The 13,008-nt window shown below is 42.3% G+C and overlaps 4 protein-coding genes across 5 annotated transcripts; 1 reads left to right on the forward strand and 3 right to left on the reverse strand.

The window, feature by feature from the left end:
* Window positions 1-552: 552 nt before the first annotated feature.
* Window positions 553-8,207, reverse strand: LOC105215629 (protein mahjong). Of its 2 annotated transcripts, XM_011189645.3 has the most exons (13): window positions 7,332-8,207; window positions 6,835-6,985; window positions 5,899-6,771; window positions 5,553-5,825; window positions 5,104-5,483; window positions 4,819-5,041; window positions 4,718-4,759; window positions 3,134-4,654; window positions 2,935-3,055; window positions 2,777-2,874; window positions 2,337-2,711; window positions 1,519-1,576; window positions 553-1,445 (listed from the first exon to the last, which is right to left on the reverse strand). In XM_011189645.3, the coding sequence occupies exons 1-13, from the start codon at window positions 7,799-7,801 to the stop codon at window positions 1,174-1,176; spliced, it is 4,857 nt and encodes a 1,618-aa protein (XP_011187947.1). In that variant the 5' UTR covers window positions 7,802-8,207; the 3' UTR covers window positions 553-1,173. The 2 variants fall into 2 exon arrangements, with proteins under 2 accessions (XP_011187947.1, XP_028898342.1); XM_029042509.2 differs by having other exon boundaries at window positions 1,280-1,445; window positions 1,519-2,711.
* A 253-nt stretch (window positions 8,208-8,460) lies between these two features.
* On the forward strand, window positions 8,461-9,534 carry LOC105215631 (protein TEX261). Its single transcript, XM_011189647.3, has 4 exons — window positions 8,461-8,672; window positions 8,726-9,027; window positions 9,089-9,194; window positions 9,257-9,534. The coding sequence occupies exons 1-4, from the start codon at window positions 8,603-8,605 to the stop codon at window positions 9,370-9,372; spliced, it is 594 nt and encodes a 197-aa protein (XP_011187949.1). The 5' UTR covers window positions 8,461-8,602; the 3' UTR covers window positions 9,373-9,534.
* Window positions 9,515-10,693, reverse strand: LOC105215630 (ribose-5-phosphate isomerase). Its single transcript, XM_011189646.3, has one exon. It carries the CDS (start codon window positions 10,519-10,521, stop codon window positions 9,682-9,684), a length of 840 nt encoding a protein of 279 aa, XP_011187948.1. The 5' UTR covers window positions 10,522-10,693; the 3' UTR covers window positions 9,515-9,681.
* A 668-nt stretch (window positions 10,694-11,361) lies between these two features.
* On the reverse strand, window positions 11,362-12,712 carry LOC128922774 (uncharacterized). The gene is made up of 2 exons (XM_054234526.1): window positions 11,722-12,712; window positions 11,362-11,661 (listed from the first exon to the last, which is right to left on the reverse strand). Exons 1-2 carry the CDS (start codon window positions 11,976-11,978, stop codon window positions 11,562-11,564), a joined length of 357 nt encoding a protein of 118 aa, XP_054090501.1. The 5' UTR covers window positions 11,979-12,712; the 3' UTR covers window positions 11,362-11,561.
* Between the last annotated feature and the right edge of the window lie 296 nt (window positions 12,713-13,008).

A 13,008-nucleotide genomic window follows, 5' to 3' on the forward strand; every position in this document is an offset into this window, starting at 1 on the left:
AATTACACACATGATGATATATGATTTGTGAGTGTTAATGAAAATAAAATGATAGACAAAATTCAATGGAACTCTCTCTCTCTTTCGCTATCTCTGCTCACTCCACAGCAACCTTTAGTTAGTATTTCGGAACGGCATATGGACAACTGCAGTTTTCATTTTTTATTTACATACAATATATAATTTTATTTCGAAATTTTTTTTTGAGTTTATCTTTGTTGTTTTGGTTTTTTGTTTTTTTTTTTGTTTTCAAGTTCTTACAAAAAAGAAATGCAGTAATAAATTGACGCGCATGCGCATTACAATTACAATTGTTACATTGAAATATCATTTACGCGTCTTATATAATAATTTATGTTTTGAAACAAACAGTATAACATATAAATGTATAATAAAGTGTAATAATCAAATATTCTAATATAATAATAATGGAACATCGATGAAGTAGAGCGAAACATAGTAAACGGTATTTCTTTACAAAAAAAATGTTTTTTTTCCTCTCTAAATTCAGCAGCCAAGTTGGGTAGACGAACATGCGAGGGAAGGAAGAAATTATTTCTAGACTTTTTTTTTACAAATTGGCAATTAATTAATTCTACGAAAATTGAAATTCAAAAACTGGTGAGCGCTACTGTACTTTAAAGGATTTCAGAAAATACTCATTTCAAAAATATAATTTTTTCAACTTAAAAAAATTGCTGCAATTCATATACACTAGTTTTTCACTCGGCTTTTGCGTTTTTTTACACTCGTTTATTATTTTTATTTTTTTGTATTTTCTTGTGTGTTTTGCTTTGCTTCCGTTGTTCCTTATTTCGATGTGGCTAACTACTATACACGGCAACTAATGAAATTAAAACTTATCGTACAAAGTGGATAAACAAAATTCTGCTTTTGCTCAATTTAACATTTAATTTGTGGTTATGTGTCTTCTCTTCATGCATCTCTTGTTGTTGTTGTATTAATAATAATTCACTATTGTTTCCAGAACAAAAAATAATTAATATTTAGTACTGCTTCACACTTTTGCTTCGAACTGTAGGCGCGCTCAACAGATTTGTGGAAAGTTTGCATGCATTTTTGCATTGATTTCGCTAGCATTTTTGTTTAGAATACCCCCCAATAGCAATGAACAGTAGCAGCAACAGGCAGGAGACAGTTTCTGGACAGCTTTTAATGTCGAAAGTGTATTTCCATAATCTCATCGCCCGACGATGATGAGTCGCGCTGCGCTTGCCCATTGTCGTCGTCATCGTCGTTGTCATCGCTCATGGACGAATGCGAGTTCACGTCCACCCAACCATCGCCGTCGTCGTCATCACCGTCATTGTCGTCGCTGTCATCATCGCTATCCATGTCATCGTCATCGTCGTCTTCATCGCCGTCCGAACGATTTCGTTGACGGCGCTGTAAACGAAGCAGACCGTTTTCGCTCATATCAAAAACTGCAATGGAAAGCATATAAATATTTAATATATGTAAAGAGGTGTTACGAGGATGTTGGAATGTCACACTCACTGTCTGTTGAATCGCTGTCCGAACCGTCCTCATCAGACTCAGGCTCTTCATCATCTTCCTGAAAGCAGAGATAACCAATTATTCATTATCGCATCGATGAGGTCTTGTGCTGCCGCGTCAATCCCAGCGCCGAGGTCGGCGCGCACAGCGTTGCCATTAACAGCCAGGCCTCCGCCGCCGCCGCCACCGCCGGCACCACTGCCGCCGATCACACGGCCTGCAACAGCGCGTGTGTTGCGATGGGTGCGTAACGCACCACTTCTGCCTGCGGCCGCTGCTGCTGTAGCTGGTGCTAGTCGCGCGCTGCGTGCACCGCCAGCGGCACTGGGACGTGGCGCAGCATGACCATTGCCTCCGCGACCGATCATTACACCGACGCCGCCATTGCCACTGGCGGCTGCGGGCAACAACGCTGAGCTCCGTAAGCTCACGATGATCTCTTCACCACCGCCGCCGCTACCGCTGCCGCCGTTGTGTCGCCGACTTGCGTCGATGTCGATATTGATTTCGCGTATGCGTCCAAAACGACGAATATGATCACCGGCACGACGATTGTTAGCTGCGTCGGCGTTATCGTCATCGTCGTTCTGGTTGCGGGCGAGGACAAGGCCAAAGCCAAGGCCACCTCGGCCTGCACCGCCTCCACCACCTCCACCACCACCATCACCATCATCATCATCAATATCAATATTTATAATGGCGTTATTGTCGTCGTCGTCATAGTCGCCGACGTCGGCATGCGCCGCATCGCGTTCGTTGCTATTGCTGGCGTCATTGCCGGCGCCGACACCTATGCAAGACGCGTCGCCGTGACGCACCTCTTCTTGATTCTCGATCTTCTTCATGCCCACGGCATAGATTTTGACGAACGTCTCCGGTCGCGAGTCGTACGACGGTTGGTTCTCCACCAGCGCAATCAGACTGCCATTATCACTTATGCTCATGTCGTAGATGCCGCGTCGCACATCTATCGTCGATATAGAGGAGTAGTCGTACGCGTCCAGCACCTTGAAACTTGTCTCACAGGCGGGCAACTCCTCCAGCATCGCGTCGATCCGCTCGTCAGACGCCTCCGCGTTGTAGCTGTAGATGACGCGCATGGGCGAGAACTTCAGGAAACACTGGTCCAGCACTGGCACCGTCTGCAGCAGATGGAATGTACGCAGATCCCAGACTTCGGTGTTCGAAATAATCTGCAATGCAAAGTGGTTAGTGAGACAAATGTAAACCGAATCGGTTCGAAATTGCGGCACAGTACCTCCAAACCATTCGGATGGAATACCCCGGAGAGGCATTGGTTCAGCTTGTCGAACTTGTGTATCTCCTTGCCGGAACGTACATCCCATAAAACACCATCTGAAAGCCGAGACAGCAGTTAGTATTTGAGGCGAAATTGTAGCGTGACGAAAAGCTTACCTGAGAGTATGAGCTCGTCGGTGGGACAGAAGGTGGCGCGATTCTTCACATACTGGTTGCTAAGCGTTGGCGTGAAGGTGGAAATCTTATTCCCTGTAGTTATGTCATAAATGATGGCGCACTGCAGCGAAAATAAAAAAAATATTATTCAAAAAAGAGAAGAGAGAGAAAAAAGAATACTTCGAATTCACGAACTCACATCATTTTGCGTGCCGAGCACTTTGTCCTGCGTCAGATTGTTGAATTCGCAATAGTAGTCGTCGGCAAAGCTGAGTTTCGTCGCGAACTCGTTATGTTGTATGGACCAGAGCACACTGAGCGGTGAACGCCACGAGCACGATGTCAACACCAGGTCGCCGACGCGGTTCGAAATGATGGAGTCGACCACATAACTGTGGCAGACGGACGAGAAGACCTCTGTGCCGGTGGAGAGATTGAAGGCTTTCACCTCGCCGCGATGGGTGCCGACGAGCAGCAGTTTGGAGGGCGATACAATCTCACACGTGGAGAACTGCAGCGAGGGGAAGTCGTTGGAGCGCACCGAACGCCAAGGCGCGAAGTTCGAATGCACGTAGCGACGATCCAGACGCGCTGTATTGTAACCGGCTTGAGCTTTGAAAATGCGCGCTGTCAAATTCAGATTGTCGCCCGAGCGGTTGGGCTTGGGATCCGGGCACTTGTGTGGCGTAAACAAGTCGAATTGTGGACATGTGGTCATCGGGTTGTTGCACAAGGCATGCTGGTTCGTGAGATACTCCGTGACGATAGTGCCCAGCGTGATGCCCGTCTGGTTGCCGTGCTGCAGCGGCGGCGAACCGCTCTCCGAACGCACATCCTCTGGCAGTGAGGAGATTTGCTTCTGCAACGAACGCTGCGCATTCGCATTCGCAATGGCCAATGCACTGGCGCTGGCGCTGTTGCTCGTTATCTTCTCCGACTTCTTCACCAACTTGATGGGCGTCACCGCGCTATTGCTGCTGCTCGGCAGCTCGTCCAACGTCATGCTGCTGTTGAGCTGTTCGCTCGTTGACGTGTTCGCTAGGCTCTGTATGGCATTGTTGACGTCCTGCATGCGGCTGCGCAGTCGTTGGCGCACCGACGATGAAGGCAGCACTTTGTAGTCGAACGGCGATTGATGGAAGTTCTTCGCCGTGTTCGCGAAGGTCTGCGGCAGCCCCGCCTCCTTCTGCAACATTTGCGCCGTCTGCATCAGACCCTTCGATTCCAAATGGTCGTGTATGAGTTGGTAAAGCTGCTGCTCGTTATACTGGATCTTCGTTTGCGCGATCACATTGGCTTTGTGTATGTTCGCGAGCGACGGGTCCATTTTGTTGGATATGGGTTTTGTCTTGCCCGAAACGCGTTCCACCAGCTCAATGGCGTACTTCTGAAACAAGACGTGCTCGGCGCGTTTCTCCTGCAATATGGGATCGCGCATCAGTGTCTGTATTTGTCCATTTGAAAATAGCGTTAGCTTGCCGACGATTTGACCCACGCGCTCGGAGCGCGCCAAACCGGCCAAAGCGCGACAGGCCATGCCACGTATACAGTCCGCATCGGTGATTGGCGCTTTGATTTGCATCAACGAGAGCAATATGATTATGCCGTTATTGGAGCACACCGACTCCCACACCTTCTCGATTAGCTCTTCACAATAGCGATTCGCCGGCTTGTTGCGCTTCGACGAATTAATGCCTTTCGCCGCGTTATTTGGCTCTTTCTGCAAGGAAAAAAAAAGAAGTTAGAAATGCGGCTGCAAATAGGTGACTCTAACTAAGCATACCTTGGATGAGTGGAACACCTTCAGCGCTGTATTTGGTTCCTTCTGCAAAGCACAAACAAGATTATTAGGAGATAATTTTTACTTCGTAGACCTAAACTTACACGCGACAGCGGTGCACAGACGCAGTGCACCAACACAGCCAACGCTGATTTTTGCACATCCGCATCAGCGGTGATGTCGCCCGAAGCAGCGGCCAAAATGAAGTAAATGCCTGAGGCCCCAGCGCTATCTGGCACATCTAAGCGCTCGCAGTAAACCTGGAATACGCGCGGTATCACGCAGCATATGGACAACACATCCAAGGCGGAGCGCACTATTTCCGATCTTTAATGAGAAATATTGAAATTTGTAAGCTCGAAGACTTTAGAAATAACATAAAGACCTACCTCACGTTGTTGTTCCAGTCGTAGGAGAGCGCTATGATTTTCAAAAGCAGCGTTATGCCGCTCACTTTCAATAGCTTGTCCACAGGCGCCCAATGCGCGCGCACCGATGTGTTCTCCTGCAAGGTGCGCACCTGTTCGCTGATCTGCTCCAAATTCAGTTTCGCCGCTTTGGTGATAATATGCTGCGAGAATTCAGTGGAGAATAAGCATTGCTGACGCATGAAGTTGTTGTACTTGTAGAACAAATGGCTCTCCATGTAGCGTTTGAGCGCGACACACACATGTCGCACCAATTGACGTGAGGCGCACTCCAAATCGTCGTTAATGGGGTTCTCATCGTCATCGTTGTTTGATGGATTCAAAATTTTAAGTATCGAAATCTAATAAAAAAAAAACAAAAAATCATATCAAAAACCCGTTAGTGCAACAATATACCGTAGAAAACATACCACATTGTAGAGTTTGCGCAGCCCGTCTTGTGCATCGAATTCGTCCAAAATCACTTTGAATTGAAAACTCAAGCCAAAGAACATGGTCGCATGGCAAACGCCCGAATCGTAAGAGCGTTCCATTAGCCAAAGCGCGTAGTGCACCAGCTCGGCAATCACATTTCGCGGCATGCTGCAAATGCGTTCCATGGCCTCTTCACAGTAGGCGAGGTAGTAGAGTGTTATCGAAACGCCGGTGGCTGCGATGCTGGGACGCGGCACTTTAAGCAGCAACTAGAATTTATACAGTTAATTAATAACTGTAAATATTGTAAAGAAGAAGAAGAAGAAGAAGAAACCCATTTACCTCCAATCCGCCGTGCGCTATGAATTCCAAAGCGAACTTTTTGTGACACAGCAGTGAAGCGAGATATTTGAGCGCCTCAAATGCCAGACATGTGTCACGCCTATCCAAGTTCTCTAAATAGCCGAACACCAATTGCATAGCACGATGTTCGAAAACGAGCCCTAAGTAGTCCTGATGGTTGCCGAGTGATGTTAAATACCGTAACATTAGCGTTTGGCTCGACTCAGCGGTGGGCGGATGTAAGGGTATGTACATTTTTTTGTAGTAACGCGAGCCACTGCCTTGTGGGAAGGCATCACGACTGTTCTCCATCAAAGTCGATATGTTCGAATTCGAAACATGTGTGTCCAACAATGTGCTCTTCGTAGATTGCGATGTTGTTGCTTTGTCATCCTCATCCAATTGTGGTGACGATACATACATACCATCAGCCGTAATCCAAGAGGGCAGTGATTGTTCAAGTGAAGATATCGGTGATATTATCGGTGAACTTGTTTCGGATATTGGTAATATGGGAAGTGTTGGCATACAGTCACCGATAGTCTTGTAGATTGCTTGTAACATATGCAGACGCTTTAGCATTTTTGGTATAAGGCGTACGTTGTGCTCCTTGAATGACACTGCTATTTCGGTTACTTCCATAGCGGCACCAAGGAGACCCGTCGCGTAACTTTGTAACGGCTCAATACTATCTTCGGCCCAACCGAAAATTCTATGAATCAGATGTTCGAATTCCCCTTGGAATACTGCAGATGTCTCCAAACCAGGTGCGATTATTAATATTAACCGGCATGATAATATATTGAGTTCCAAGGAACTTTTTTGTATATTTTGGCGAGTAAAGAAATTATCACGCAGATAGTCACTCAACAGCTAAAATTCATAAAGTTAATTAGTAAATAAATTTTGTAAATATTAAATATTTTTTTAAGTTACCTTACTCATGAATACATCCTTGCGGAAAAGCTGTTTTAAAAGCAAACCAAATTGGCACTTGGGATCTGTACGATACGGATGGCGATCCTCAAATGGATCGTGATCTTTACGCATATAGATTTCTTTTTCCTTTTCGAAGATTTCGGCCAGTCTGAATGTAGAGATTTTAATTATCAATTTCTGTGTTTAATTTCAATAAATTATAAAAAAAAAATTGTTATATACATAGCCAAAGCCGCAATTAAATAAAAAGCACGCTTCTTTAAGTAGAAAACTATTTTTAGATTTTTTAATCACTCATTTCGACACAACACTAAGTAAATAACAAAAAAGTAAAAAACAAAAAAAAAACTAGAAAAACAACAACAATTAACCAAAGCACGCTTTTTGTGCTTCGATCAACATTACTTTTGCAAGCAATAAAAAACCTGTTTGCGTGCATAAACGCAGACGACGAACAAACCTAGAGGTATGTTTGTATGAGCGCTGTCATTTACCTTTTTAACACTGGCACTGGATCGAATCCGGAACGTGTATGTCGCGTTTCCCAAATTAGCAATACTTGCGACATGTCTTTACTATCGAAATTTTCATCTTCGAAACCATAAAATGGATCCGCCTCTGCAGCAGCGCCATCTCCACCCTCTTCATTTTCTGCTGCTTCCTCATTTTCCGCTACTTCTTCATTTTCAGCATCTTCATTAGCATCGTCGTGGCCATTGGACTCACCCTCCTCAGCATCGTTCATCTCCGCATCTGTTCCTGCATTTGGTTCTTCTGCTTGTGGTTGACCATCATCTGGATTATTGGCACCAACATCACCATTCGTATCCTGATTTTGCGTCGTAGACCCTGTTGCAAGCGCTATTGATTCCGCTGTTGATGTTGTTGGCTGAATTTCTTCTGCATCACGCATTTCCGCATCACCTTGTTGATGCTCAACTGGCTCTAAGTTATTGGGCGGCATTTAATGCCAAAACTTTATATTTTGTACAAATCTAGTCCTAACCTAACAAAACTTTTCCACACGGCCAAGCAAAGAACGGAATTTTTCCTTTCTTTTAAGTTCGCGTGTACAAATTATCGTTGTTGTTGTTGCTGTAATCACCCCTTTCAATTTTTTGCGAAATTGGTATTCAGTACTATTCAAGGTTAAAACTCGTTCTTAATTCGACCGATAACTTCTGCACACTTCTGTTTATAAACAAATGTTTTTCTTAATATGCACTTATTTTTGGTAATTAAATAAAGAAACAAAAATTGTAAAACTATGTTTAAATTTGTGTTTCACATAAAAGAAATTCCACTGAACTAAGCAGAAGGAAAATGCACGCGCTTTTTTCGCTGCTGTCAAATCGGTACTGCGACAATGCTGCCACACCAGCTGGAGAACTCATTTAGTGTTATAAACAAATTATAGAATTAAACATATTCCAAATGTTCTAACACAACATTTATCAATGGGGAATCATCAGAAATTTACATTTAAAAATTTAGGACGTTTAGTAATCCCGAGTTGTCTTACTTTTTATAAGAAATTGTATTATTTTCGAAAATGGCACCCCTTCAAGCTTTTTCAAATCTTCTTTACGCCTATCCGTGATTGATGTTGAGTGAAACAGCTGATCCACAAACAATCAGAAAATAGGCGGGTGGGTGACGTTTATCTTTGCATTGTTTTCCTAATAAACAAAATTTCCAATTTCTCGAAAAGTATCAACTGTATAGAATAATAAATAAAAACACACACTGTTGAGTTAAATACAAAATGTCTTTTTTGTATATACTGAGTTGGATATCGACGGCAATACACATTGTTTTCATCACAATATCGATTGGTGCGTAAGCATTAATGTTTTTTATGCAATGGCTAATTATATATTTCTTACAGCGGCGGGTTTATACTATGTCGCCGAATTGGTGGAGGAGTACACACAAACTGCCCGCAAGCTAATCACCATGATGATTAGTGCAACGGTATTTGTGTACATATTGTTTATGTTCTTTGACAATTTACCGTGGAAGATGATAATATGTGGGCTTATAGCGCAAATATTCCACGGACTAATCATGAGCAATTTCCCATTTGTACGATTCCTGTCATTTCCTTTTATTGCGGCAGTTGTATTCCTGATTATTAATCATATGTTGGCCTTCCAGCATTTCATAAGCTTCTACTACCCCTTCGTTGAAGTAAGCGGCGAAGATATAATTTTCTTTTGTGGACAATTTAATGATTCTTGTTTGTTTTTAGGTTTTAGCATATTTCACAATATGTCTGTGGTTGGTGCCATTTTCACTATTTGTGTCATTAAGTGCAAACGACAATGTGCTGCCGACGACGGTTAATGACAGTATGGGTAGGTTGTGTAAACATAAGTATTGCTGTAAAATACTGACCGAATATTTAATATAATAATAGGCAGTCAAGATGTGGTTACGAATTACTTCAGTCGTGGGAAGAAACAAGGGCTGCTATCGCTTTTCAACTACGCAAAAGACAGTTTATTACCCACAAGAAATAAGAAATCTTTTTGAGAATTTCCTTCACTTAAACACAAATATTTTTAATGTACATAGGTAAATTCTTGAAAATGTGGACTGTAACCAAAACATTTTTTGTTAAGGTGGAAAAGCTTGGTAATTGAATAATTTATTATATTTGCTAAATAAAAAGAAATTATAGAATTTACACTGAAACTTTATTTTATTTTCACGTGTGTGTCAAGTAGGGTAAAAAATGTAGGAACATAAAAATTTAAAAAACTAAGAGTACATACTTAATATCGTAAAAATTCGCATTATCTATCCTGAGTGTTGAACGTTTTATTTGCCCCATTTAGTAACTTATTTGTCCTGTGTCTTAACGCTACCATCATTCATACCGAAATAAGCTTTTGTTGCCATATTCACAAATAAACCCGTTTCAACAACGCCGGGAATTTGTAGCAGTTCGTTGTTAACCTTTGCCCAGTCACAGTCGCAGTTTTGTTTGAAGTGCCAGTCGAGTATGAAATTGCCATTATCGGTTACGCAAGGTCCAGCCTTAGCTACTGCCATGCGTAGTTTAAGCTCTCCACCATATTTAGCAGCAATGCGTTCTCTAATCGGTACATAAGCCATTGGCACCACCTCAATGGGTATACCCTTCTTGTACTGATCGCCCAAATGTTCCGAATTTTTCGTATAATCTGCAATTATTATCAACTTCTCTGCGCATGATGCCACTATCTTTTCCTGCAGTAGACAACCGCCGCCACCTTTTATGAGTACCATCTGCCGATCCACTTCGTCGGCGCCATCGATTGCCACTGCCAGTTTAGGATTGCGATCAAGATCGCCGAGTATCAAGTTGTTCTCCACAATTAGCTGACGTGCTTGAAAGCTGGTTGGCACACATATGACCTCTAAACCTTCATTTCGCACACGTTCAGCCAGGCGCTCCACAGCAAATACTACTGTGGAACCACTTCCAATACCTACGACTGTGTTTGTCTTCACCCATTCGTCGACGGCGCGATGTGCAGCAATACGTTTTGCTTCGTTCAATGACATATTTGTAGGAGTTACGGTGGACGTTTGCGGGATTGTTTTAGAGCAGCTGCTTAATGATTTTCTGCTGAATTTGTGGAAATTACAATTGTAGTCAGCTATTTTCAGTAAACGTAACACTGGCGTTCTTGTCATGTGCTGGCGTTAAATGCAATGCAATTAATATTGTTAACTATTAGCAACAGCTGCCGTACGAGTATAAACTTTAGAAATACGTAACCAAAACAGTTTATTAAATACCCCCAAATGAACTTGGAATTCTTATCAATTTCTGTATTCCTTTTTACCACCTTTTCGCTTTTTTACGCTGCGAACGTCACTTGTTTCGCACGTGTCTGCTGAGCTGTGTTTATTTTGTTTAGTGGATTTCAGAGTTCTCGCCGTTGTTTTGAAAAAACTTAAAATTTTAAAATTGAATTGTTTTTAATTAATGAGTTTATTTATACATTTGTTTATATACAGATACGTTTCAAACGGCGTTTAGTTAAATAGTGGTTAAAGAGTGTCGGAGTTAGTCATAGCACGCAGTGGTGTAATAAAAGTAAGGCTGACGTTTCATAAATTCACCTCAGCTATAATTGCTTTGACAGGATGACCTTGTGTTGTTTGATGCTTTTCGAAGGTCATAACGAGGTATCCAGGGGATTTATAATGAACAATCTTGAACCATGTTGAAATTGAAGAGCTTTATTGAAAATATGACTCCTTATATTAAGCCATGTTTAATTCACCTCAGTTCAGATGTTTCACCATGGAAGTACAAGGGATAACACATCCTAAACAAATATCTTCCAATCTATCTTTCGTTGTGTAAGTTTGAGAGCATAGAATATAGCATAATTTTATCAGAGGCCCCTCTTCCGTTCTGGTTCCAACGATCCCCGTTGAATGAGCTAGATCATTTGCTGACTCATTCCCGGCCATGTCTCTGTACTCACTTTGGAAGCTCGACAAAGATACTAGCCTGTTCTACTCACTTATATAGTCAATAATTATCCATGCACCTATGGATATATAATCGTCGTATCATCTACGACCGCAATAAAGTAAATTAAATATGCAGATGATTATGCTTTGTCAAATTTCGATGTTTCCATCGAAAGTAATTTGGAGCTCAACTGGTCGCATGGCAGCGCATCTTCCGTTAAGCTCCACATAGCTTTCTAAAAATATTGTTATTGTTCTTTACATCGAAGCGTATATGGAAGTTCTTCTTCGTTACTAAAAAAAATCGTTGATGTCATCAAAACACGATTTCCGAATAGGCAAATGCAACTAAAAATGGAACAAAAACACATATCAAAATAGACGATGGAACGAAAATAATCGAATTACCTCCCCGAATTGCGCTTGAGTAGTGCATAAGTAGTATATTTATTGTGTCGCAGCCGCCCACACATTTTGGCATATCCAAGCATTTCGTCAATAATGCCAATCAACCCGTTCGCCAACGCCACAGTAACGGCCATAACTTCGGCGACGGTTAACTGAGATAGTAACGCTGACGTAGGCGTTGTTGCTGGCGTGAGTGCTTTCTCCGTTACGTCATGTTGTGCTGTGGGAATGGGCGGCATATTGCGCCGTCTTCTCATTTTGTTACTCGATTCTTTTCATCGTGGTTGTCACTGATTAGAGGGAGTCCAGGATTAGAGTGCCTTTAAGGCGTTGCCATGCCCACCTACTACACACATCACACATTCATCTACTTTTCTCTTGATAAAAAAAAACTTGGTTGCTCCATTTGTAATTTGCAATTTTCCAATTCATTTGAAAATTTGTTTGCCTCTTTCTTGTATGATTGTTATGGGAGCGTATTTCGCTGGCTCTTCTTGCCACTTCCCTTTGTTTCATTGCTTTATTTATCTATAGTACTCGTAAAACTTTTGATGTGTAGACATGTTGGAGTAACGCAATTGCCAGCAGCCACTTACGTAGTGCGGGACACACGCAGACTTCTTTAAAGGCTTATTTGGTCGAATTCGTTGAACCCAGTATACAACTCAATCGGATGTACATATTTTTGTATGTATGTGATTGGCGTTCAACCGTTTAGCCGGTTATATCCGAATCGATGAGAGCGCGCCACTCCTCTCTTTCCTTCGCAGTTCGGCGCCATTCGGAGATTCCAAGTGTAACCAGGTCGCTCTCCATCTGGTCCCTCCAACGGAGTGTAGGCCTTCCCCTTCCTCGGCCATGTTTTTAAAGAGAGATATTAATATATAATCATTTAATACCGAGGTCATTGAAGTCATTCGCTTGATCGAGATAAAATTTTCGTCGTCAAATAGTAAGTAGAACTCGTCAGATAACTCAAACACTGAGGTTAAAGGTCTCAGGTGTCGAATTGAAATCAACTATAAAGGACCGAATGTCGCTATTAAAATCTTCTGAAGAATATTTCAACTCTCTAAAGCTTAAAACTCCTAAAACTTCTTAAAGAAATCTTTAGAAATAATCCAGTTAAATTGTTGTCGAAAGGTAAGCTTTGATCTATATAGTCCAAAAGTAAGTGGTTGCATAAGTAGTCCCTGAAAACACTAAAATGTCTTCAAAGCAATCATACGAAATAAATCGGTTCAAATGGTCGAAGGTTATTAGTTAATTTGCCATTTTCCTCATCAT

The sequence above is a fragment of the Zeugodacus cucurbitae genome, chromosome 6 (assembly GCF_028554725.1).
Source record: "Zeugodacus cucurbitae isolate PBARC_wt_2022May chromosome 6, idZeuCucr1.2, whole genome shotgun sequence".
Taxonomy (NCBI): Eukaryota; Metazoa; Arthropoda; class Insecta; order Diptera; family Tephritidae; genus Zeugodacus; species Zeugodacus cucurbitae.